The 27066-nt window shown below is 36.9% G+C and overlaps 2 protein-coding genes across 4 annotated transcripts in view; both read left to right on the top strand.

Moving 5' to 3' along the window:
• The first annotated feature begins 407 nt into the window (after nucleotides 1-407).
• sfrp1b (secreted frizzled-related protein 1b) lies at nucleotides 408-4972 on the top strand. The gene is made up of 3 exons (XM_019071570.2): nucleotides 408-1106; nucleotides 1724-1804; nucleotides 4093-4972. The coding sequence occupies exons 1-3, from the start codon at nucleotides 605-607 to the stop codon at nucleotides 4416-4418; spliced, it is 909 nt and encodes a 302-aa protein (XP_018927115.1). The 5' UTR covers nucleotides 408-604; the 3' UTR covers nucleotides 4419-4972.
• A 7084-nt stretch (nucleotides 4973-12056) lies between these two features.
• The window catches only part of LOC109054295 (zinc finger matrin-type protein 4-like), a 33566-nt gene continuing 18556 nt past the window's right edge, over nucleotides 12057-27066 (top strand). For 2 of the 3 annotated variants that reach the window (XM_042732379.1, XM_042732377.1), the window contains exons 1-3: nucleotides 12057-12197; nucleotides 18839-18940; nucleotides 23749-23838. In XM_042732379.1, coding sequence (XP_042588313.1) covers nucleotides 18839-18940; nucleotides 23749-23838 — 192 coding nt within the window. In that variant the 5' untranslated portion in view covers nucleotides 12057-12197. Of the gene's footprint in view, nucleotides 12198-13119; nucleotides 13177-18838; nucleotides 18941-23748; nucleotides 23839-27066 lie in introns of all 3 variants that reach the window. The other variant, XM_042732378.1, reaches the window with a different exon arrangement.

The following is a 27066-nucleotide window of genomic DNA, read 5'->3' as shown; positions in this document are numbered from 1 at the left end:
CACAACATACTTTATGAATCAACAGAAAAAACGAAATAAAAGTGTGACAGACCACTGTGTGACGCTCAAATGCACGATTCTTTCGCGAATTGAGGATCACTAAACAAGACATTATGTTCTTTATATCCGATACTTGTATTAAGACAGTGATTTATGCATCCCCAATTGTAGGCCTATTACCAATAATATATTGCATTAAAATGTTAATTGTAAAATTCAGTTTAAATATTTTTTACACGTGCACACACATCTTTATATTATCTAAAGATTCAGTCAATTAGTTAGGCACAAGTGGTTAAGGAATTATTGTAGTCCCTCTGCATGAAGGATTTTTTTTTTTTTTTTTTTGTCAAGCACATTGAGCAATCTTCGCGTTATGCCAAGCCGGTTGCATTACCATTGGTTGTTTCACCTTTCAAGCGCGTGCATAATGCCGTTCAGTTGCATTAACGGAACGGCAGCGGGCAACACTCTCATATCGAGACTGTGGAGAACGAGGACGTCATAGAAACCTAGTTAGTGCAGTACTAATGCAAAAACATACTTTTGAAGTCTCAACAGTGCAACGCAGTTGGATATAACTGTTATTTTCCCTTCTTATGCCATGAAGAACATTCTCCTCAAGCTGTGGATCTTCATCGCTCCAGCTGTCTTCCTCCCTTCGCTCCGCGCTGCCGAGGATGAGTACTACACCTGGAAACCGGACTTTTACGATTACGGCAAAAAAACACAGTGCATGGACATTCCCGAGGACCTGAAGTTGTGTTTTAATGTGGGCTACCACCAAATGCTGCTTCCCAATTTGCTGGAGCATGAAACCATAGCGGAGGTGAAGCAGCAAGCGGGCAGCTGGGTTCCTCTGGTGCACAAAGCCTGTCACCCCGGCACGCAAGTGTTCCTCTGCTCGCTCTTCGCCCCCGTGTGCCTCGACGCACCCATATATCCGTGCCGCTGGCTGTGCGAGGCTGTCCGGGACAGTTGTAGCCCTATTATGCAGGCGTTTGGGTTCCCTTGGCCTGAAATGCTCAACTGTGACAAGTTTCCCCTGGACGAAGTGTGCCTTTCTATGAACACCACCAGCAGCAATGATACGGACACATCCCCAGGTGTGTATTATAGCTGTATTTGACTGAATTTCACATTAACTTATTTTTTTAATCTTCCTTTTTATTTTTAAAAAATATATGTTGCAGCCAAATAAACTGTGCCACAGTTACGGTTCTGTTTACTGTTTTATTTATTGTTTTGGTTACATATTGTTATGTTTAGGTTATTTAAAAATGTGAAAAATAAAAGTAAGAATCAGTAGGTGTGTCTTAAGTTTAGAGTTTTTGTGAATTATGGTTTGATAAGGCTGATTGTTTGTTTAGATACGTTTATGATGCATTACAAACAAATAAACAAGGGTTATTGACATGTATTTAGTTTTTACTTAACATTACAGTGTTAAAATACATTTTTTTTAAGTGATATCAAAGTCATAACCTGCAGTAATAAATTTGTTGCATTTTTTCACCATTTTGAATTTGAAACTACTAAAAAATATATGTATTAAATATTAAAAATATAATGTCAAGTTGATAAGAATATTATTGAATATTCTAACATTTTTGATTTTCAAGTAATTAAACATCTTACAATTTGCTTAACGACTTGAGATGTAAGCAACATGCAGGACATTTGGATTAAATAATAATAATTTTTTTCTTCTTTTTTTCTTTAGGTGTCCCGTCTGTTTGTCCGCCATGTGACAATGAGATGAACACAGATGCAATTTTGGAACACATGTGTGCCAGTGAATTTGGTAATGTATTTTTTTTGCAATATTGGTATTTTAAAAATTACCCTAAACTGAAGTACAGATTGGATCCAAGTAATTACTTTAAAAATGTAGTATATTTATTTTAAAAGATTAAATCCAAGATAAATAAAGTAAACATAAATGATAACATTGATTAGGGAGATTTTCCAGTTAAGTTGCTAATTGAGATATTAATTTATTGTGTCTGACAATAAAAAAACAACATATTTTGTCTTTATCGACAAGAGAGAAATGAGAAGCTAGCTGTATTTTTTCCTGACTAGTATCAACACGCTGATCTTATGGTGTAAGGTTGAAACACACTACAATGTCAAACCCTATACTGAGTTCAGAACAATTCTGAAAATGAGCTCTTATATAGACTATTATGGAAATCTGTCTAAAACATATTGCAACGCACCTCAGATGTGAAGGGTTTTGGCATAGTCTTTTTACCAACATAACAAGCACTGAAAAGCAAAACTTGTTCCAAACACTTTTCGGCATAGTGCTACTAACGCAAGTGATTTCAGAATGCTTCATTTATTGGCCAACGCTTAATGACTTCAAGAGAACAAAATCCGATCGTCTGATTCCCATCATTGTGATTCCTCTCAGGTCAAGGATTTAAGCCCACACATTTGTTTCCAATAATATTGTTGCCTGAAAATAATATTTATAATATTACTTTCTGGATTTGCACTCTTTAAATTGATTTCTCTCTTGAGACAGTCAAGTGCTGCTTAAACATAACAACACGTGTGTCCAAAATTGTTTACCTATGAACAGATCTTTTTTGTTGTTCTGTTTCCATAGTTTTGTTTTTAAATGCAACTTAGCATGGTCAAACCTTCTCTCTCTCTCTCTCTCTCTCTCTCTCTCTCTCGTGTGACCCTGGACCACAAAAACATACATAAAAATCATTTTTTTTTTGTGGAACAGCATACTCATAACAGTCGATTATTAGATTTCAGCAGCAAATGGAGATACTTGGATTTATAAAAAGCAGAGCTACTTCTTCCATTGCAAATGCTGTGATCTGGACAGAATCCAGAAGGTCTTTTTTTCAGGGTTTGAGATGTTGTCAAAGACAGGAAGCCAGCCGCTGGAGATTTGCAAGAATTTCATGGGACCTTTTATTTTACGGCAAGCTATAAGCACCAACTCAGCAAAGGCTTTTTCTAGTCATTATAGGATGACTGTCTAAAACTGTGTAACACTGTTGAATGTGAATGACAATATGCTGTTGTTACCTTAAACAGGTAGATATTTCTACCTAATCTGAGTTTAATAATACTTTTTGATTAACATATATATTTTTGATTAAATGAAGCACATTTTAGGTTACCTGAAATTTTCTACAGTGCATTTATGTTAACGTTTTAAGCAAAATGCTTATAATTAAAATTTGAGAGAAATATGAGAAAATATAGCAGTGGAAACCCTGATCTAGTTTGTGTTTCTTGGCTTTCTTTTTTGAAAATTTTCCTTCTATTGCACTAGTGCAAATACATCATATGATAGATGTTTTGTCAAAATAAAGCTCCAGGGAATAAAACATTTTGCAGCTCAGAGGAGGATTTTAAAAGTAGTGTTTTAAAATGATACTGTAATGTATGTAATGTATTTTTGATATGTGTAGTAGTTGTTCTGTTTTGTTGGTAATGCTAAACATTGTTATCCACAATACACCCATTTAATAATAACCCATTTAAATTGCTTAAATTCTTTCATAATGCCATGCTTGAATAACAAATTATTTAAGGAGTGCCTCAGGGATCGGTAATAAGACCTTTTTTGTTTTAGCATCACCAATTGAGCAAGTTTATGAGAAATTGTGATGTCTCTTTATTGATCATAGTTGGAATTAGAATTTGATGCGTACCCAAGAATCATATCCTCACACACCCTGGACGATATTGCGATACAACACATTGCACCATGCAGCTTTGCACAATTAGCACAGAATAGCATCTGAAAGACATAAACTAGAATGAGTTCTTGGCTAAAATGTGACAACAGATGATGAAAACAGCCAAGTGTCCAGCATCTCCATGGCAAAGAAATACAACAATGACCTTAAGCAAAAATCCTTCAAATATTTGCATTTTCCATCAATACTTGAAGGTTTTTTTTTTTTTTTTTTTTAATGAAGGTTTTACATAACCATTTTAGATGTTACATAACTCTTTTGGATATTTATTTAACTTCATATGTGTGCAAACAAATTGTCTCATTTAAACTTTCATGATCATTAATGACTTCTGAAACCTAAATTTTTCTTTTTGTAGCAATCAAGACGAAGATTAAGGAAGTAAAAACAGACAACTTAGACCGAAAAGTCATTCTGCAAAAAAAGAGGAAGCCGGTGAAGCGTGGAAATCTGAAAAAGCAGGACCTAAAAGAGCTTGTACTTCACCTGAAAAATGGAGCAGACTGTCCATGCCAACAACTGGAAAACTTAAAGAGCAACTACTTAATCATGGGCCGCAGTGTTGGGAAACAGTATATATTGACAGGCATTCATAAGTGGGACAATTCTAGCAAAGAATTTAAGAAGGCCCTTAAAAAACTTAAAAGCCATAAATGTCCAGCTTTTGAGACAGTGTTCAAGTGATTTTTGATCAGTTGGTTGCTAATCTTTGTGAACTTTCCATTATAGCATTATATTCGATTTTACATTACAGTACAGTATAGAAAGGAACCATAGATGCAACAATCCAAATAGTTAGTTTGTTTGCCCAATAAATGTCTGAATACATACAATCAAGTGCCATTTAGTTCACTTTTTAAAAAGTTCTTGAACATTTCTAACCAACCCAAGTACAAAACACAGTTATTCACATTTATTTACATTCCATTATGCTACAAGTCAGTTGAGTGAGTTCTGCTTTTGCAAACACTGCCTTATGGTATATCTTAATGTTTTTCTGGTGGAATAATATCTATATCCATGCAATCTGTTAATAATGTTTGTTTTATAATATCCATCACAGCTATCAGGTATTCAGTAAAATACATAAGACATGCAATAAAGAGATTTTCTGACAGTTTGTTATTGCATAGGATGCAAATCACAGTTAATCATGCGGTGGAAGGTGTATAGCATGCCTGAGGACTTGCACAATGCACTGTAATCATTTAACATTAAAAGAGAAAATATTTTTAATATATTTGACTGCACTCTTTATTTATTACATTATAATGAGTGCTTTAAGGAAAAAAGACAAGTAGCAGTGACCTGCCAAGCAGTCCAGCTATAACAATCACATGCTGTGAAATCACTGCGAAATAATCACTTCAAATCAGATCAGATTAGAGAAATTTCAGACTCTGCATGTGCCCTGTGTAAGCAAACAGCCAGACAAAGTGTTTATCTTGTATAGACAGATCTGAAAGGTTTGTTTTGGATTGAGGGAGAGTTTTGGACATATTTCTCTCCCAGCTTTCCTGATGAAAGGCAGTTTGAGATGGAGAGTTGGTAATATATTGTTTGTTGAAACCAAAAGATTATATGATAAATTATAATTTATACTAAAAGATCCAAGAGAATAAAAAAATTAATTCTGAAAAAAAAAAGATCTAATAATATTAGTCCATTAGATAATTTTAGTCCATGTCTACACTGAAAAATGGTGTAGAAACTATTTTTACTTAAAAATTGCTAGTAAATTAATTGTATATTTGCTTTGATGTCATCTATGCTAATATACTTCAAAGCATTGAAAACGTTGACATTTAAAATTTACGTATTTCTCTTCAGGAAAAACTGACCAAAAATATTGATGACTCATCCTGTACTACACCGATTTTTGTCCAATCAAATGCTCTTCTGAGTGAGAATGTCCCTAATGACTAGCATGCCTCCAACTAGCAAGTAGAAAATCATGGATAATGGCTGTGACGCAACCACGGTTATTCAAACAAGCTTGTGAAAAACGTCACCTCAAGAAAAGCACACTGCATTTTTTTGGACTGGGGGCATTTTCCTGAGAAAACATCTGTGTTGTAATGCCCGCCAATCAGTAATCACTTTGATATGCTTTAAGTGCCCTTATTTGTGGCTGATGATCTGTGAAGCAGTAAGATCTGTTATCGACTCTCATGCTCCAGCAGGACAGGCCTTCAGATTACCTGGCTTTGCAGTACTGATGCATACTGCTCCCAATAAGTATCAAAACGCTTGCTTTCATTAATATGATTTAAGTGGAACGAATTTTAGTAAAGCACTGCATATGTTATCAGAGTCATGCAGGAGTCTGAGAGATTTAACGTCATCACATCAGAACAGTTAAAAGATGTTGAGCAGATAGCTCCGCATGACTTGCACTGATGCCATAGTGTGTGAAAGTGTGTGTCTGATATTGCCATTGGCACTACACCTGTTTACATTCCCAGTGTCATAAAGTGTACAAGAGTGATAGCATCAGATTCAGATAGTGCGGGTGTTGACAACATGCCTTTACAATTGAATCTGCCATGAAATTATTCTAGCCTGAACTCACAGGTGCTGCTTTTAAAGAGCATAACATGGCCATGATTGTGTGTGGAAAAATAAAGGGTGGCCATGTAAGGCTTGCAAACATTGTACATTACACAGAGTACACTGATTTCAATCTTAAACTATAAAAACCAATAATTATGATATAAAAAATGATAAGGTATCAGTTCATAATTATGAGATAATAGGTTGAAAGTATGAGATACTGAGTCACAATTATGATTGAAATTAATATTTTTCTCATAATCTCCACTGTCATAATTTCATGCATTTCTTTGATGCTTTTTATGTCATAATTTTGATTTATCTCAAAATATCTAATATTTATGTTTATAATTTATACCTTTTATCTTAATTTTGACGTCATAATATTGATTGTCACAATTATGACATTTTATCTTATAATTGTGACTGTAAATTTCACCTTTTTAATTAAAAAAGATTATATATATAAAGTGTCCTTGTGGTAATTATACATTTAAGTACCAAGTAATATTATTAATTAACTACATGTACTTACTATATGGTTAGTGTTTGGCTTAGGGTTACTTGCATGTAATTATGCATAATTTATTGTTATTATAACAGTAAGTACAAGTAACATGTAACAAGGACACCTTATAAATAAAGTGTAACTGTTACTCAAAAATGATTAAAATGTCATTTCTACCAAGTTAATTTGCCTCACAGAATGCTTCTTACACAATACATCATTTGAAATGTGGTGGAAAGTTTCATGACATTCAGAACGACCCCTAAACACACACACACACACACACACACACACACACGCACACACACACACAAATTCACCTTTGACATATGCACAATATATACACTGTGAATATTGTTTATAATCAAAATAATACTTACAAAAATAACAAACATGAGCTCTGGAATGTTGTGTCCCATAGATTTCTAAGCACTTTCTTGTGTTTTTACCAAGCGGCAACCTCCCGCTCTCTCTCGTAAAGCCAACATTGAAGTGACTTAAACTGTAATTCGTCACTAGGGCTGGCTGCAAAAGTGAGTCAATCCCATAGACTCCCCATGTTATACTGCCCAACTTCACAGCAGAAAAAAACATGTTTACGGCCTGGTTCAAAAAATTTATTTGGTCTATATAGCTAATTTTGCCCTTCATGACAACTGTGAGGGGGGTGAATTTTTTTATAACTCATCCATTTAAATTTTATATAAGCCTTAAAGTTCTGGATAATTAAGGGCGTGTCCACTTGAGTGATAGGTGGATTACGCTGCTGACACTGCTGTCGCGCTAAGTGGGTGTGGCTTCAGCAACTAACTCCCGCCTTTTTGCCCATTTAAGATTATCCAGGAGTGACGCGCGGTGACGCGCTGCCAAGATGGCGACGGCCCACTTTGCACACTTTAAGCTTCAAAAATGCTCTTCAGAAAACTACGGGTGATGGCACGGACACTACGTCCGTGTTTTTATACAGTCTATGGTTTTTACAAACTGAGGGACGAGTTGAAATTGTCTGTGGTAATCGCTAACATGCCACAGATGTTGTGCATAGAGCTTAACTCGTACTGAACCCAGAGCATTCCTTTAAAAATGTTTAGTTACTTTTGAAGACCCCCCCAACCTTTTGTTTGACGTCCTTTCAGGGTGATTCAAGCCGAAATTAAACCATCTGCAGTGAACACGTTTTGAAAGAAATCCATACATGGCAAATGGCAAAAACCCTGAGTGCGTGTAACCCCCAGGAGGAGCCCAGTGATCCCAGCTCGTGCAAAAGCGTAGTGATGGTTTATCCAGGTTAAGCAAATAGCTGTGTTTTGTGCTCTGGGATGACATTGCTTGCCAGACTCTATGGGATGATCATTAGAAGCAGCTGTTGGCTTTGCTGCTGCATATTTCCCAGCTTCATTGAATGAAAAAGACTTGTTTTTTTGTCTCCAGCCTTGAGGGGAAGAAAGCCTATTAAAAGCCATAAATAATATGATGCTCTCACAGGATAGCATCTGAGGTAAGATGGGCTCTGTGGTAAACATACTTCCACATGGGGTTTGGACTGAAGTTCTCACACATGCCAACTGTGAATCCCGCCAGATGGGATGCGCAGACTCTGAATATGGTGCCGTCACTATTCCCAATTCGATTTTGTCCACCAGTCTTATTAGGATTGAATTTTATGTGTTTATTTTAAGCTAGCATATTAGATCAAAATTATCCCAACTGAGGTCGGTTTGCGCAATCCTTCTGATCTAGATAATGGCTAAATAAATCTGACTCAGTTTGTTCAACATCTCACAGCTTTATCAAACAAATGGCCTTCTTGACTCTTGTGGGTGGGAGAGAAGGAATGCTGTCTGGTAAAGTACTTCTCGAAACTTTGGGTCCAAGAAATGTCCTTTGTAATCAAAGTGAACGACACAGGAATGGTTTATTTAGACACATGCAAGAACATGATGTATCGATATCTGGTAGCTTATAGGGGTAGTTCACCCTGAAAATAAAAATTCTGTCATTATTACTCAACCCTCAAGTTGTTCCGAACCCGGGTGACGTACGTACTCTCTTCTGGGAAAAACAAAAGGAGAAGCAGAATGAGTGTTTTTTTTCCATACAGTGAAAGTGACCAGGAGCTATCAAGCTTCAAAAATGACTAAAGCTCCCTAAAAGTGGTTTATGAATGACTCTACTATAGTTTGCCAAATTATTCTTAAGTCATACAACATGTTTGTGTGATGAACAACCAAAATCTAAACTGAAACATGTCTCAAAATCTCATTTGCATTTATGAAATATTGAAAAAAAAAAATCCAAATAAATGTAGATTTTATTCTGTTCCTCAAACAAAGCTAGTATATGTCTTATGAAATATAAAGAACTGACTCATGAATTAAAGAATGATGTTTGTTTCATCAAACAACCCATTTTTTGATGTGAAAGACTTTTAAAAATGCAATGGTAAACTTTTTATTGTTAACTGGTTAATGGTAAGTTCATTGTCTATATACTGTAATATAATAACCTGTAATAGATCTAATGGAGCTTTTCATGTAAAAAACTTTTAAATGTTCAATTTGAAGTGGAAGTGAAAAAGAACAAGTCATCTTATAATTTACAGCATTAAAAAAAAACATAAATTGATGTGAAATTGGTGGTTTTGCATTGGAATAATGGTTTCTTCTCAATTATGTCCATGGGGTTTTGTTACATCTTATGTTGTTTAATTAATGTTTATTGCATCATTTTAGTGTCACGTGTTACCATAAAGTGGCTTTTGTCTTTATCATCTGTGTTTTTACGTTGTTTAAGATTTGATCTGAACATTAACAATGTAGCAGCATACATACCTTGCATACTTTGTTTACGTATGTGATACTCTTCAAAATTGCGCTATAGGGTGAGGAGAACAAAGTCGTTATTTTTGTTTTCTTTACGCACAAAAAGTATTCTGTTAACTATCAAAAATCTATGTTTAACCACCTATATCACATAAATAACCTTAACGATCACCTTACTATCATACAGAACCTCAAAATTCAAAGAAAACTTACTAATTATGGAGGGTCAGAGAGCTCTCGGCATGCATCAAATAATATCTTAATTTGTGTTCTGAAGATGAACAAAGGTCTTACAGGTTTGGAACTACATGAGGGTGAGTAATTAATGACAGAATTTTCATTTTTGGTGAACTGTCCCTTTAAATCTGGACAGCATGCAATTCAGTTTAAACATAACCAGGGCAGATAATAACCGGCTTGGGTGTCGTGGATCATGGATTTGGCAGGGAGGGGATTTGTAGACACACACTGGACTTGATTTGCTCTCGCAAAGTCTTGAGATACAGACCTGACCCCTACTGTGAGGTGAGAGCAGATTTTGGCAGGAGGGTTGGATTTCATAAATCAGCTGATGGCCTTTCATAGCTCTGGGATATAAACACATATTTTTCATATGTTTCGTTTATGACATTGACAAATCGATAATGGGGTAAAGCTGCGGAGTTGTATTACATTTAGCCACTAACAAGAGAAGTAAATATTTTCAGCTGAATAATCTACTTCATTTATTATTGTATTTTTTGTATTATTACATTTGGTTTGGAGACTGAGTTTAAAAAAAAAAAAAAAAAAAACGTTCTTCCAGGAATTTTCTCTCTCTCAATCTACCCATACTACAGTTTTGGCACTACAAACTCCCTGATGATTGAGAGAAAAAAATCTGGCTCTAAATCTCAAGTCCACTCTTTCAACATGAGAAAAATATGTAAAATAAAAACTGTTTGCCCAAATTTATGACTGGTCTGTTTTTTTCTGTCATTCTATAAGCCGATATGTTGGCTCAAGGGATAGTCAGTCTCTTATATCTGTAATCAGGGCCTGACCTTTATACTGAAACAGTCAGTCACTGTGATGCCTGTAGAAAGCGTTATAAACATATCAATGTCCCAAATGCATCATATGACGTATGTCAGTGACATGTTTATATATCCAGTGAGAGGTATATGTAAAGCAAACAACTGACTTATGAAATACCCCACAGCAGCATGCATCATCTCCACCCATGCAATTACACCAAATGCCCAATAGAGGGCAGCACCTACTTTACCTGCTGGTCATTCCTGTTGACTTATGTTACTTTAAAATGTATATATATACATTTTCTTTCTCCGGAGGTACCTTTTTCTGATCGAATTTTGAAGGTGGCATAGATGTAGGCCTATCCTTCGCTTCCTTAGATATCCCAGAATCCTGTGTGTTCCATTCTGTGATTGCTGAGCTAAAAAATAAAGAATGCGTCTTAAATCAGCCTTAAAGGTTACGTTTGGCAGTCAGTTTGTGTGTAAATGTTTATTTCTGACTAACTTTTTGCACTTTTGATGTTATTTATAGCGAGAAATCAGTATTACAGTAATTAAATATTCATTTAGTTATCACCAAAACTCGTTCTATTTTATTGTAGATCATTAAACTGTTACGCTGCCTTAGAAGCCTGTCCGGAATTAGTTTCATGAGGTAGCTTTGTGCAAAAACGGTGCCTGAAAAGTCATTGCCTGATAAGGCAGCAAGTCAGCAAGCCATGTATTTAATGAAACATCTCTTAAATAAAAACAGAGATTTTTTTAATAATTTGTAAATTCGCGATTTTGGATTTTATACTGACACCTGTTGGCCTGGATGAATGAAGCTTGTTTGCTATCTACTGTCACCTCACTAAGTTAATTTTTTGTTATTATTAACAATGTTGTTGTTAGTTTGTCCTTCATTTTACTACACAAACACACCCGTATAATAAATATTCCTGGATTCAATGTAAAAATAATTTTGTGTTCTATTTGTGACACAGTAGCTACTCACAGTGTTGTGAAACGTTCACTGGCCGCTTTCCTTTCTTGCGTTCAGGAGCTGCGCGCAACGCATTGTAACAGCATACTGGAGTCTCGAAACGGTTTTTAAATAATTCGAATGGACGCAAAACAAGAACGCGTGTGCAGCCTCTTTCAAGAAAACAATAAAAGTTTTTCTATAAAAGTTCTAAGAACATTTCATATCCCATACGTTTGGTAAACATCACCAAAATGAGAAACAAGCCAACACTGACCTCAAGAAAGAGGCTGCCGGTCACAATCAAACAAAAATAAATTGAATAGATTTTTTTTAAATACCTCAACAGCTCACGGATTAGTTAAATGACAATTAATTTTCTTTAAATGAATTATTTCTTGATTTGCTCGTTGCCAATGTGTGGCAGCCAATGAGCGCGGCGCGGGGCGGAGAGCAGCCTCTGAACATGGAGCTCACTCAGGAACTGATGCAGACACACAGCACGCTCAGCATCACTTACACACACTCTATGAACTGTACGATCAGCAATCATCTGCCTGTTTGTCTCGATCACCTGCACCAGGGATACAGTTACAAGTAAGCTTTTGTTTTCACTTTTACGCGAATCTCCAGCGTTTCTTATTCTTCATAATGCATGGACTTAAACATAGTAGAAGAGCGACTTCGTTTCTTTCTTTTTTTGAGTTTGAGTTTATTATTGTAGTATTACTACTATTATTATTCTGTGAAACTGTTGCATTTTCTTTTTTTAGTGCTCATGTAAATTACATCTCAGAACCCTTATAAAAGCTGAGCATTTGTGACTTTCATTTAAGCACCTTAAAGGGATAGTTCACTAAATTTTTTTTTAAAAATTCTGTTATAATTTACTCACCCTAAAGCTGTTCCTAAACTGTATGAGTTTCTTTCGTTCTGTTGAAAAAAGAAAGAAAGAAATAAAAAGATATAATTCGAATAATGTGAGTAACGAAATAGCTGCTGGTCCCCATTGAATTACATAGAATAAAAATAAAAAATAAATATATTTTTTTCAAAATGCTATTTCAATAAGTCAGTGAGGACCAGAAACTCTTTAGTTACCCACATTCTTCAATGTATCTTCTTTTGTGTTCAGAAGAAGAAAAGATTTGGAACAAACTTTACAGTGACTAAATTATGACAGAATTTAAATTTTTCAATGAAGATATTAATGATTGATCTTAATCGGATGAGCCTTAAGTGTAAAATTGTTATATTAAACAAATATGGATACATAAACATTTTGGTTATACAGTATAATATTGCAGAGTGATTCATATATATTTAAGATAAAAATTCTTAACAGCAGAGGCTTATGTGTATCCTTTTGAGACTTCTAGAATATTGGTTTATTCTTCTTATGAAAATCAGGTGTTTATGGCACATACATAAAAAAATATGACCATATTTTTTAAAGAGTAATATTAGAATATTCTTGTGCTTATGAGTTCAGTCATTGTCTTCAACGATTGTGTTATAGGTGCTGATAACTTTGTAGGCACATCAGCTGTGCAGTTTTCTCCTCATCTCAAAAGCGGTGGGTTTTGTAAGAATGAAAAGAAAGCACCTGCTCTCCTGTGCCTCCTTTCACTGATTTATTTTTTCTCCTCACCTCATACTCCATTATAACATTCATTGAAATAATGGAAATTGCATTTTTTTCAAACTTAGGGGAAATCAATATGTGGTTCTGGGGCTTACGCGAGGCAAGCAATCACTTTTCCACACATGAAAGAAGAGCGTTATGCTCATCTGCTCAGGCCTTTGTTAGCCAGAGCTTGTATTGACGTGATTAACTTTGACAGAAGAGACTCTGATAAGATCCATCTCTTCAGAAAACCATTTCTGCTCGATTCTTTCTTTCCTTTTTTTCTCCCTGGTCTTTTTATTAGAGTTATTTCAGGGTAATTTGTAAGAGATCTTTCATGTTGGATTTCTAAACTGTCTTTGGAGATACAAGTGACATCTGATGGAAATCATAAGTATAGAGCAAGTCATTCACAGTTCTAATTAAAGTCTCATATCCAGTGTCTGATCAATCCTGATGTAATTCCCAACTGCTTTCTTAAGCTGCTGTAATCCTGCATGTCTAAATTAAAGGTTACATAAATTGGCAGGGCCAGTTGCATCTCCATTTGACCCATTGATTATCATTTGGAAGGGCTTTTGGAGTGGCAGTTCCCTTTCAGTCGGTCACTCTCGACGTCCCGTCGGATGGCCAACGAATTGGGATCTCGCTTAGAGAGACCAATCTACTTCAAGTGTAAACTTAACGAGCCAAAGCACATTGGCATGTGATTATTGCATCCAGCTGCCGCTGATCACAGCGTGAGTACAAGTAGTCAGCAGATGCAGCGCATATTCAGCTTTTCGCTTCGGAGCCCAGCGGTTCTATCGTTCTGCTCCTAACCTTCTGCTTTGAGTCTACAAGATGAGTTCAAGCACGCTCTTCAAGGGCTCTCGTGCTGGTGGTACAGCGCTTCAGTGGTGGTGGTTTTCCTTTGTTGAGTGGGTTGCACACAGCAGGCTGCACTACCCCCTGTGTGTGTTGCAGGCAGCCATCTCCCCTGTGCGCTTCAGCACATTAAAAGAGCATTTCTAAAGAGCATCCACGGGTGGAACGTCTTTTTAAAGACGCATCTTAAAAAATTCCCTTCCATCCGTGCTTTTCTGGATGCGGTCGTTACCTGGCGCCGGGTGATGGTCACGATCGCTGCCTCTCGTGTCTGAGCATTAAGCATGCTGAGGTGGCTAACGTGGACGAGTCATGCTCCCATTGCTGGAGGATGACCATCTCGGAGTTGCGTTCCAGACTCCATTTCCTGCAAAGGGGTGGAGTGCCCATGCCAGTGCTTAGATCTAGGGTTCCCTCTGGCGGCAGCTGGGGCGCCTTACTTCTGTCACTGGCCAGACTGGTCTCATGGTGACGGTAAGGAATTCCCCTCTGAGGAGGGCTCCTCCTCCTGCCGGCACTTCGAAGCCAGTGTTGCTGTCGAGAGAGCAGGCTGTATCTGTATCTTCACCTGTATCTTCCGTGGCTCCCCCCGATGATCGGATGTTGATCCTTTTTTTTCGGGAGGAACCAGACATTAATTTTCGGGAGGAAGGTTCGTCAGCGGTGCCACCCTCTAGGCGGCCAGCGGTGCCGGATGCGGATCCGTAAATGATGGCTATGCTTTCCTGGGCCGCCGAGAGTGTCAGGCTCAAGTGTAAAATTCCACCGCGTCCCAAACCCTTGAGGTTTGTTCGATCGGTTTCTCGGGGTGGCATGCACTGGTTCTCAGGGCCCCACCCCAGTGCCTTTCTTCCCGAAGGTGCATGATGAGCTCACTGGGTCATGTACGGCACCTCTACTGCCAGAAACTACCCCAGTGGCTCATCCTCCCTCACCACCCTTGATGGTGGCACAGCATGGGGGTACACAGAAGTCCCCCAGGTGGATTGGTTGGTTGCGATGCAATTGTGTCCAAATGCCACTACCACTTGGCGGGGGTAGCCATTGCTGTAGGCACTCGTCGGCTCTGATCAGCAGTGCTTATACGGCATGTGAAGAAGCTGCTTCTGCCTTACACGCTATGGCGTTGTTGCAAGCGCACCAGGCTAAGGCACTGAGGAACTTGCACAAGTGTGGTCATTACCTGGAAGTTCTCAAAGAACTCCACACCACGACAGACCTCACACAACAAGCGACTAAGGTTATGGCGCGGTCTCTGGGTCATGCGACGTCCACTATGGTGGTCCAGGAGTGCCATCTCTGGCTGTGTCTGGCCGACATGCGTGAGATGGACAAGACACAATTCTTGAATGCCCCTGTGTCCCAGACCGGCCTTTTCGGCTACACGGCGGAGAACTTTGCCCAGCAGTTCTCCGCTGCCCAAAAAGCAGACTGAGGCCATCAGGTACATCCTGCCACCGCCCCCACCCCCTTCCACCACCAAGCCGCCGGCGGCAGCACCTCAGCCTGCTTATCACCGAGGACGGCTCCCTGCCACCGCCTCCACTCTCGCGCAGCAAACGCAGCAGCTTCCAGCAACCCGTCCAGGCCCCCACCAAACCTGGTGGCAGCGCAAGAGCAAGCAGCCCTGAGACAGGCGACCCAGAGATGAAGGGATCTGCTCTTCTGGAGATGGTGAACGCACCATTCCCAGCCCTAGCTTAGCTCTGTCCAAGCATTAAGATGCTACGTTGACCGGACACAAAGCTTCAGGACCTCAGACCAGCTCTTTGTCTGTCACAGAAGGGGAATGCTGTCTCCAGACAGAGGATGGCCCACTGGATTGTGGATGACATCGCCCTGGCTTATCAGGCACAGAAGACTCCAGAGAGTCCATATAGTAGACCCTGTTGAGCTCCTCCAGCCCCTTGGTAGCCAGACGTGCCAGAGTGTCCGGCGCTAGGCCCTCTCTCGATGAATCCGTGAGAACTGGTAGAGGGCTGGGTTCCAACTTCCATATGTAGAGACCTAAGTGGATCACATTTGTGTAAAGTCCACGGTATTGCCGCAGAGCCTGTGTTTCCCCAGCAGACTTCTGCCATTCCAAGAGGGTTACAATCACCTCCAATCTTCCATATGCACCTAAACGGATGTTCATATGTGTATTGCTTCTGAAACCTCCTTCGGGAAGGGTGGAGCTTCCGCAACGTCCCTGTTCCAAGTGGAATGGGTACGTTTTCCCAGTGTTATCCAGTCTTACTGATTGGGTAGGGCCATAGCAGCAGTAGCTGGTCCTCTTGTGGGTGCAGTTGGCTTCCACGGGACACTGGAAGGGGCAATAGCTGTGGCCTTTTGGTAGGGATCCCAATCCGTCGGTCATCTGAGAGTAACTGACTGAAAGGGAACGTCTCGGTTATGTATGGTAACCCTCATTCCTTGAAGGAGGGAATGGAGATGTCATGTCCTGTCACCACAGCTCCTTTACCACCGCTGAGCAGCCGGGTCACTGACTCGGCTCCTCAGCAAAAACCTGAATATGCGCAGCATCTGCTGCCTACTTATACTCACGCTGTGATTAGCGGCAGCTGGATCCAATAATTGCATGGCAGTGTGCAATTAATACCCCAGAAAACACTCTTAAAAAATTAATTCTCCCAAATTAATAACAAAAAAACCCCTCGAATGCTAAATACAACTACGTTCTCTCCTTCAGGGAACGAGGGTTACCATACGTAACTTTTGAGGAGGCTGTATACAAATCTTTACCACAAAAGTTCAATGCATAAGTGAGAATGCATTTGTTTGATTTTGAGAGAGGATAGATGGCTTTTTTGGAAGTAATGATTTTGGATTATTGGGTGTAAAGAATGCTGCAGGGTGTTATTTAGTTTTTGGGAGGCATCAGAGGGTCACAGACATTCTGAAACATGATTTCTGCCTGCAGACAATTTATCTGGAATAGTTATGGGATATATAGACGGTTTGAATGTATCCCTAGGGAGAGGAGAAAGGGTTTGAAAACAACCTTAATTTTATTTATATAAAACTCTTTTATCATTATTCAAATTTCAGTTGGCAATGCCCTTGAATCATAAATGAGCCCTAAGCAGTTGTTTCTTCAGATCTGGTCCTAGAATAGTAGAATCTAGAGCACCATAATATCTCCCATGATAATTTCAAAATGGTTGCGAATGACTAAAGCTTCATCAAAGTACTCGAAAACAGGAGATTACAGATTACTGTATACTTTATTTTTTTTAAGAAAAGATGCTGATTTTAAAGTAGCCTATTTTGTAGACTATTTAACAGCCTCATTGTGTGTTCATACTTTTCAATTTTTTATTGTAGGTTACTTTCTGATTTGATTAAGCATACTGAATTAATGAGTTCATCCCAAAAACGGAAAATTTGATAATTTACTCGCCCTCCAAACCCAAATGACTTTCTTTCATCTTCTGAAGACAAAAGAAAATGTCAGAACGATGAAAGTCTATAGGGTCCAGAATTATGCTTTTTTGACCCAATTGACTGCAATTTTATGTACAAGACCTGTAGCAACATTCTTCTAAACCTTTTGTGTGTGTGTTTATGTGTGTGTTTCAGAGAAGAAAGGAAGTCATACAAGTGTGGAATGACATGTAAATAATGTATGAATTTGAATTAAAAAATGAAAATTCGCTGAAAATGTACACACTTTTAGGCCATTCAAGTTGTTTCATCATTGGAACAGATTTGTAGAAATTTAGCATTACATCACTTGCTCACCAATGGATCCTTTGCAGCGAATGGGTGCCGTCAGAATGAGAGTCCAAAACAGCTGATGAAAGCATCATATTAATCCACAAGTAGTCCAAATGACTCCAGTCTATCAATTAACGTCTTTTGAACCAATAAGCTGTGTGTTTGTAAAAAACAAATCCATCATTAAGATGTTTTTAACTTTTTTAACTTAAGCTAAAATACGAGGCCTCTATTCATAAGATAAATATGCACATATCATGGAAAGTTAAAATGTCCTAATAATGGCTGTTTCTTTCAAGCGTGCATCTTTTCACTTCACAAGATAATTGATAGACTGGAGTTGTGTGGATTACTTGTGGATTATGGGGATGTTTTTATCTGCTGTTTGGACTCTCATTCTGATGACACCCATTCACTGCAGAGGATCCACTGGTGAGACAGTGATGTAATACCTCAGCTCGTTCTGTAATTAGAAATCCATCATTACGACCTACAATCTTTTTGCAGTGTCTAGATTATCAAAGGTCAGTATAAGGTTAACGTCAGATGGTCCCAGATCAGCATTAAAAAGTATGCACAGCATTCTCCTCCAGGCACAGTAGCAAGTTGGTGCCTCTTTTGACACGGAGCGGTGCCAGATTTATCTCCCTTCTTGTCTGTCTCATTATACCCCCTCCTCTCCAACATCCCTCTCCTTTTGCCAAATCCAAATGTCACAGATTTCATCAGTTTGCGCAAAGAATGTCACTGTATGATAAACTCAAAATGTCACAGAAGATGAAATCTTACATGATTGATGTAGGCAAGGTTATGACTTTACAAATACACCGAAAATGGTTTTTATTAGTTTGGATTATTTTCTCAACTGTTATACTATTGAGAAGTTTGTAATAATGAGTGTATGATATTTGAGATGGTCTCACTAGACCTTTGAACTCTTCTAGCTTGAGGCATTGCTAATGAATGTGTGACCAATCATGTTATGTGCTTAGAAATAAGTAATTGTCATAATATTCCTCTTCAGATGAAATCTACAGAAGTGGATCCGGGGTTATTCACTGACAGCTACTGCAAAGTGTGCAGCGCTCAGCTTATCTCTGAGTCACAGAGAGTCGCCCACTATGAGGTGAGTAACTCATGCACACACACACACGTTCACGTTGACATAAAGCATAAACATTTACTGATACCTGTTAATTTGATCTGCTGTCAATAATGTTCTACGGTCTGCTGCGCACTTTCTTAAATGAGGGCAGATAAGTAGGTTAATTAGGTTTTTGCTGCTAATATTCATATGCAATTAAAAAAGGGGGATGAATTTCACCCACCATCAATCACGGTATGTAAATAAATTTATTTCTGATGATATCATGCTAGATATGCGAGTAGGTTGATATACAACCTACATAAATATCCCACAATCCTGCCCATAGGAAAGAGCATTAGGGAGATCAGAAATTAATCAGAAATTTAAATGATAATAATACATCAGTTATTTCTTGCAGACAAAAATAAGATTAAATGGACACCAAATGGAGAGTTTGGTGAATGTTTTCTGTCTTATTTATCGCGTCAGAAATCTCTGACTCTGGTAATCTCAATATCTCAATCAAAAGCTGAGATTTCAATATGAACTCAAACATTTATTATTAATTCTTCTCAGATTAATCTATCAGTGTCCACATTTATATCCATGTACTGTTACTGTATATCAACAACTGTCACACTTTTCTATTTTTTATTAGTACAAAGTAGTTTTAAGAGAAATATCTGAAATATAATCTTTCCCATTCTGGTGTGTGTTTGATTAGGTTGTTGGTTAGAAGAACCTTTGCTAGGAACACAAATTAAATTTTTTTTTGATGAAATCCAAGAGCTTTCTGACCCTGCATAGACAGCAACGCAATTACATTCAAGGCCCAGAAATGTAGAAAAGAGGAAGAGAAGATCTTAATTTGTGTTTCTATGAACGAAGGTCTTACAGGTTTGGAATGACATGAGGGTGAGTAATTAATGACAGAATTTTCATTTTTGGGTGAACTATCCCTTTAAAAATTTGGGGTCTAAAACGGTTGTTTTGAGATAATGCAGTACAATTAAAAACAAGTGTATTCTACATATTTCCAAATGCAATTGATTCATGTGATACAAAGCTGAACTTTCAGCAAATAAATTTAGTTAAAATTATAAATGTCTTTACTATCAGTTTTGTTCAATTTAATGCATCCTTGCTGAATAAAAATATTAATTTCTTTCAAAAAAATCAAATTCTTCTACAGTAGTATGTACACCCTGAGCAATAAGTATGTGGTCTTTATATATTTGCTTGGTTAAATCTATAGTGCATTTAAATGTGTTCTAAAACAACATAGCCTTGGGAGCCCAAATAAACCCACTTGAACCATCACAGATGCAAGTCACATGACTGATTTCAATTAATAGACTAACAGAGCATGACAGGGTACACAAATTACCCTCTTTGTGTAAGCATTTTAGTACATTTAAAAAAAGTAATTGCTTTTGTGTATTTGCATCAGTTAACGGATCGCGGATGCATACACCCCAGTGGGATACACGATTATCTAGATGCATATGGATCACTAGCAGCGCACTGTCAGCGTTCTGTCTTTTTAAAACTCTCCTGATTTTTTGCAGCAGCTTGCTATAGGAGCCACATTATTCCTGGCAATTTCAGAGCTGTTTGCGAAGGCAGGATCCAAGTCAGATAATTACATAGCATTGGATATCTGCGTTTGTGATTTGTCGGGCCAAGTTCAAAATCGGAAACAACCAGCTGTTCTTCATTCGCTCCTTTCAGCATACACTATTTCACCATTCAAACTGAGGAATTAGATGTGCTGGTCTTCATATTGCACACCAATCATCCAGGCCTCCAGACCAGCTGGGGCTCATGATATCAGATATGATATGGCTGTTTGTCCAAAAGTGTGACTTTTTGGCTTGAGTAGCCCAGTGGTTTTTGCATGCATGGTATTGTCTTTGCGGTTCTATCTGATGCATCGACTGTGACAGTGGTTGATGACAGCTTCTTGCATCATAAGTCATTACCTCAGCCATGAATGGAGATGTCTTAATTAATTTGCCTGTCGCTGTCGGTCTCCTGAGGGAACGGAGCCATGTGGTCGACACTTGCGCTGACTGAGAACCAGCTGTTAGCTTGTTAACCCAATCTAGAGTCTGGTCTCGTCTGCAATATCACGTCTCTCATGTTTAAATGATGAGGCTTTCAACATGAGAAGTTCAGATTTTATCTGACCTTCTCATTGCTTGGTCATGATCATGCAGGATAGCTGTTGATACACATGGATTGGCTCCATTCTTGACAGCGTTTCCAAATCAAAGATCATATTTAGAGATTGTTAGCGCACTAGGTCAATGTCGGGTTAAACATATTTCTCCAAACAAAAAGTTTGGTATTATTACTTATCATCAGCATGATTAACAGGAGGTGGCAACAGTGACACTCATTTTTAAGCGGTTCAGGAAGTTTTTCTTGCCATTTATTTTCTCTATACGTGTTTCAATGGAGAGTTTGAAGCCTCGAACCAAACCAGCCAACTTTAAGATGAATAATTTAAAAATCTGAATCAAAGTGTTTATATCAAATGTTTATATTAAAGTATAACTGTTAGCACATAAAGTAACAGTAAAACAAATATTTACGAAATTATATTACTATTTTGACTGTATAATATGTATAATGTTAAAATTATGTAAATGTATGTTTATTTTCAAAGCCTTCTACATAATATGGGTAGTATTTGCCTCTTAAAACTAAAGGCAAAATTTATGCTGATAGACAAATGTATTAAACAAGTTGCAATGAGATGCACATATACAGAACCTCAGCACATGACTGAGGATCAACAAATTTGAAATCAGTAAAAATATGAACTCTGATCCTCATGACAGCTAACTTAAACCAACAAAAATAAAAACAAAAATAAAACCAATAAAAAATAAAAATTTTTAAAATCTTAAATGTACTCATTTACACTACTTAATTTACACTATGTGATTTTTGGATGTAAGGAGACTCAATTATGGAGTTAGTAATGTTTTTTTGTGAGTGCACACGCACAGTTACTGCAGGGATTTTTTTCAGCTGATTCCTTGGTAACAGTGACTTTTCTGATTGGTGGATCATTCTTCATGCTTGTAGTGTAGTGCAGTTTTTCAGTTAAACACTTACAAAAGCCGTGACAAACTCAGAGCTTATGTTGGTTTATGTTTATATTGTTATTGCTAAAAACAATGAAAATGAACGAGAGTTGCTCTTACAGAACTCTACAGTTGTGCTCCATAGCCATGCACCGTAAAAAGTTCTGCAGTTTCACAACACAGTGACACATCTGCTTTTGGTTTTCTTTCTTTTTCCTCACAGAATTCAGAAAACAAAGCCCTGAGGTGCAAGCTTGTTATTGTCAACTGGTTGGTGCTATAATGAGGACGGTAGAAGTTTGCTGGAGAGAGAGCGATGAGGCTGTGTGGTCATGCATTTAATGAGACCGATCCGTGTGCCACCACCCCGCTGAGGAGAGTCGAGCTTACTAGAACATACAAAGCCAAAGCCAGCCCTAGACGCTTCGCTTATTACACCAGAACAGACAGTTAGGATCAATGCCAAACATTTATCAGAACCGCCTAACAGGGATGTTGTGGCGTCACTGGGTAAATGCATTCAGAAAACTCAGTTTGATCTATTGAGGGTCAGATACCTTAAAGTAGAGGCCTGATATTGTTTCAGTGGGTTGAAATGATCAGATCAACAAGAGAGGAAACACCTCATGGCTGACTGAACACGACTTGATGTTATCAAGAGTGTCCCGGGTCAATTAGCACCTCGCTGCTCTATTTCCAAGCTCCTCACAGAGGTGAAAATTTACTCTAGTGAATGAAAACTCAGGTGCAAGTGGAATATCAATGCTTTAGATAGGCCTGACACAGGGTCAGCTTGTCTAAATACATACAGCTTTAGTAATAGTGTTTGCAAAATTATTGAAACAGTTACTCTCAGCTGTAAAAGTAGCAGTGCAGCCTACAGTACATAATCATCATTTACTGCCGCCATGTCGTCCCAAACCTGACATTCTTCAAGCTAAACAGTCACGCTACTGTTTTCCATACAATGAAAAATAACATGAGCTAAAACAGCACCATAAAAGTATGCAATGATTGAAGAAATGAACTACTTATTAAAGTAACATATTAAAATAACTTAAAGTAAGAGAAATTATGGTAAAATAAAAAATGTTACGAAATTGACTGAAAGTCATTAATTGTAAGTGAAAAATACCATATATATTTTAGTACTCAAACTTATAAACTAAAATGAAAAGAAAATATTTAGTTGAATGTTCATGCTGCTGTTTTCCATACGTTTGGAGGGAAAAGGACTGTAAACTATTCCTTTAATGTCTGATGATTCATCTTTCTGCCTTTTAGATTCCCAAAAACCTTTGTCTTACAGGCATCTACAAATCTGCTACAAATCATTTTAGTTTAAGGTGGCTTAAAGGGAGAAATAACTCCACATCGCTTTCATGCAGATTTACTGTTTTGGGGCAGAGATCTCTCTGGTTGGTTGATAATGGATTGAAGGACCCCCTGTGAGAATTACTCTTTCACTGCTCATATGGCTGGCCATTCATCTGCTGCACAACAATCGATATGGACCTTTATCCACCCACCAGAGCGATCACTCGCAGTCTAGAGTGGGGCATATCAAGCTCTGAGAAACGAAAGCAGTGGCCCATAATCTTGTTCCTGTAGCTCTGATGAGAATTGTTTGGGCCCTGACATCACTAGTTTGATAATCAATAGCGAGTTGTTTTTCTGTCAACACTTGAATGTAACTGGCTGCTTGTGAAAGCACCTCTCATATACTGTCCCATCTCTCTCGTTTTCTTGCAGAGTCGAAAGCATGCAAACAAAGTTCGTCTGTATTACATGTTACACCCGGTGGATGGTGGCTGTCCTGCAAAGAAGCTTCGAACAGACAATGTAAGTGAAGAAACACACCTGCATATGGCCATTTAATGTACAAACATTCAAATTAATAGATAGTTATGCTATTTGTATTAAAGGTAGATTAGAGAAAAAAATACTAGCACCGATTCCAAGCCACTTTCCTTTTTAACAATTGAAGCTGGCAGTTTCATTACTCAGTCGAGGAACCCAGGCGTAACTATCACAGGAAAACCATTTTATGTCCACAACATATTGATTGACATCATGACCTGCTCGTCTGAGCTTATTACTTCTGCCCAGTCCCACATCTCTCACATTTCAGGCTATCATTGGGATGTAGTGATCAAGTGAATCTTTTAGGAGTATGAAGAATGACCCAGTCCATTTTGTGAAATGTTTCACATGACAAGCTATCACTTTATGTCACACATGGCTTGTGAATGTCTGTGGTTTGGACTGCTGAAAGTCTAGAGGTCATACAAAATGAGTTTGAATGGTTATATTTGTAATATTCTTGCCTAAGGTTTTGTTCAAGGCAACTTTTTCCTAGCAAAGCAACTTGCATAAAAACATAAAATCTTGATCAGTATTTTACTAATATGTTGAAAGGAACATTGGAACATCTGCGTCACTGAATTAATTTTTTATATAACATAAAATATAATAATATAAGTAATAAAAAAATAACATAATATAAAAAAATACATATATAAACATATATATTATTATATAATATATATAATATTTACATCATATAATCAATTAAATGTAAATATATAAAAAATAATTTTTACATTGTATAACACACTTTTAAAATTTATAAATTAAATTAGAATAGAATAGATTAATGATGCATTTAAAATTGTAATTTGTAGACAGATTTATTTTTATAAATAATTTTTACATTGTATAACACACTTTTAAAATTTAGAATAGAATAGCATAGAATATTTGCAATATTTTAGATATATATTTTAGATATAGTATATAAAAATAAATCAGTTGAATTAAATTTAAATAATATTTGCATCGTACAACATTGTTTAAATGTAATTTATAATATGTGACCATACAGTCAGTCATGATGGGAATGATCGGAGGACCACCGTTATCAAAGCACTTTTATGTTCTGGTCATATAATTGAGGGTTATATGCCAGAAACACAGTCATGGTTGCCAGTTCACAAAATTTTAGACCTGATCCATGTGATTATTCAAGCTTTATGAGGGAATGTCAGAACTGTTCCACCGGGAGCAAAGGGTGTTGTGGGGTGCAGATGGCAATACAGACTGCAGTTTTTTATTCAGTTAAATATAATCATTGCTTGCACCTGTGTTTTACCCTAGTTTTTCCCCTCTTTCATGAACTTTGCTCAGTCCTGTGATGGCATCCGCTATGTGTGGTTGTCTCAAGCCAAGCTGCAGACCTCTTGAAAACCTTTTCCTCTTATATAAACTCAGTTGTCTAATCTTTATAACACTAAATCAGCATTAGATAACACTTGACTATTTTCATTAAAATAACAGACTTGAACTAATCCCCAAAGAAATACATATAAAGCATCTAAAAACATTTGAGTCTCTGCTCCTCGTGTATTTCTACAGTTTTTCTCACAATGTAAACTTGTGTCAGTTTAAGATGCCATGTTTGTTGTGTGTTGACGCAGTTGGCAATATTAAAAATTCCTCTGAAATTAAACGGGTTGCTGTGATGCGTTTCCAGCCAAGGTCAATGTCTAAACAGACCTTTTCAGTTTAGCTGGATGTTGATGAGGTCTTTCCCCTCGGGAGAGTAAATAAAGACATTATGGTGTGTCAGGAGAGGAATAACAAGAAGCAGAATGCGTGGACACAGATCGATGACTGCTGCAGAATAGACAGATCTCAGTTCAAGCGCAAGGCTTACAGAACAATTAAAGCTCAGAAAGTCAATCAGGGTCTCATTATTTAATGTTTAATGGAAACATTTCATGCAAAAAACATGAAAATGCTGTCTATTTTTCAGCAAAGAAAGGATAAATGTGACCCTGGACCACAAAACTATAAGGGTCAATTTATTTAGATTTATACATCATCTAAACACTGAATGAATAAGCTTTCCATCGATGTATGGTTTGTTAGGATAGAACAATATTTGGCTGAGATACAGATATTTGAAAATCAAAAAAGAATGAAGCAATAGCACAGCGATAATGCTGGAGAGTAGCTAACGGAACTTAGCGTGATATTATTAGCTCTTAAAGTAGCAAGTTACTTTAGCCAACAAATAGCAATAGAAAAATGGCAATAATCAAATGTTGTTCACCTAAATCTTCATCTTTTGCATTAGAGAGAAAGTCTGATTCACTCTAGTGAAATGGTTCATTCAGATGGTTCATGTACATTAATAAATACAAATCCTTATCAAGTATAAATACTTGATTCACAGAATCAATTAAATGGTATTTTAAATGTTGTTTTTATAACAATAGTTATTTGCTGATTATTGCTGTTAAAGTGATAAATAAATAAATAAATATTACTTTTATATAATTGCTTGTATTCTGGTGTTTTTTATCTGCTGTATCTGATCACATACATGCCAATATTCAAAAACTTTAAATACATACATACTTTAAATGTATCAACATATTAAAAAATGACCAAAAATATGTTGCTAATATACATGTTGAGGTATATTTACATAAATATATTTTTTAGTTTGATTAATTTTGGGAAATTTTTAATATATTTTCAATCTAAATATATTTATATTGTTCAAAATGTGTTTAAAAATATATGTAAAATATAAATGTATCTTTTTGCCTGTTAAAATGCATTTTATAATATATTTTGGCATTTACAAAAGTGTGTGTTGTATATAATATATATATAATATATATACTTTTATATAATATCAACATATTAAAAAATGACCAAAAATATGTTGCTAATATACATGTTGAGATATAAAACTTTAAATACATACATACTTTAAATGTATCAACATATTAAAAAATGACCAAAAATATGTTGCTAATATACATGTTGAGATATATTTACATAAATATATTCAACTTGAATTACTTGTGTGAAACTCATGTATTTTGGGGAATAATATTCAATGAAATATACTGAAATAAATGAACTTTATAATGACATTTATTTGTTTGAATTATGCACCTGTTATATATTAGTGCTGGCACTCACATGTTTTAACAAGAATTATATATATCAAAATAATATTTGTTTGCATAATTATATATGTGTAGTATGTGTGTG

This window comes from Cyprinus carpio, chromosome B10, assembly GCF_018340385.1.
Source record: "Cyprinus carpio isolate SPL01 chromosome B10, ASM1834038v1, whole genome shotgun sequence".
Taxonomy (NCBI): Eukaryota; Metazoa; Chordata; class Actinopteri; order Cypriniformes; family Cyprinidae; genus Cyprinus; species Cyprinus carpio.
The sequence above is the reverse complement of the archived record's forward strand: the minus strand, read 5'-3'. Positions and strand labels throughout refer to the sequence as shown.

What these genes read in the sequence shown, in the direction of transcription:
- sfrp1b (XM_019071570.2), top strand. Translation starts at nt 605, where the DNA reads ATGAAGAACATTCTCCTCAAGCTGTGGATCTTCATCGCTCCAGCTGTC. An exon ending in TGATACGGACACATCCCCAG is followed by an intron (nt 1,107 to 1,723) that starts GTGTGTATTATA and finishes TTTTTTCTTTAG; the next exon opens with GTGTCCCGTCTGTTTGTCCG. An exon ending in CATGTGTGCCAGTGAATTTG is followed by an intron (nt 1,805 to 4,092) that starts GTAATGTATTTT and finishes TTCTTTTTGTAG; the next exon opens with CAATCAAGACGAAGATTAAG.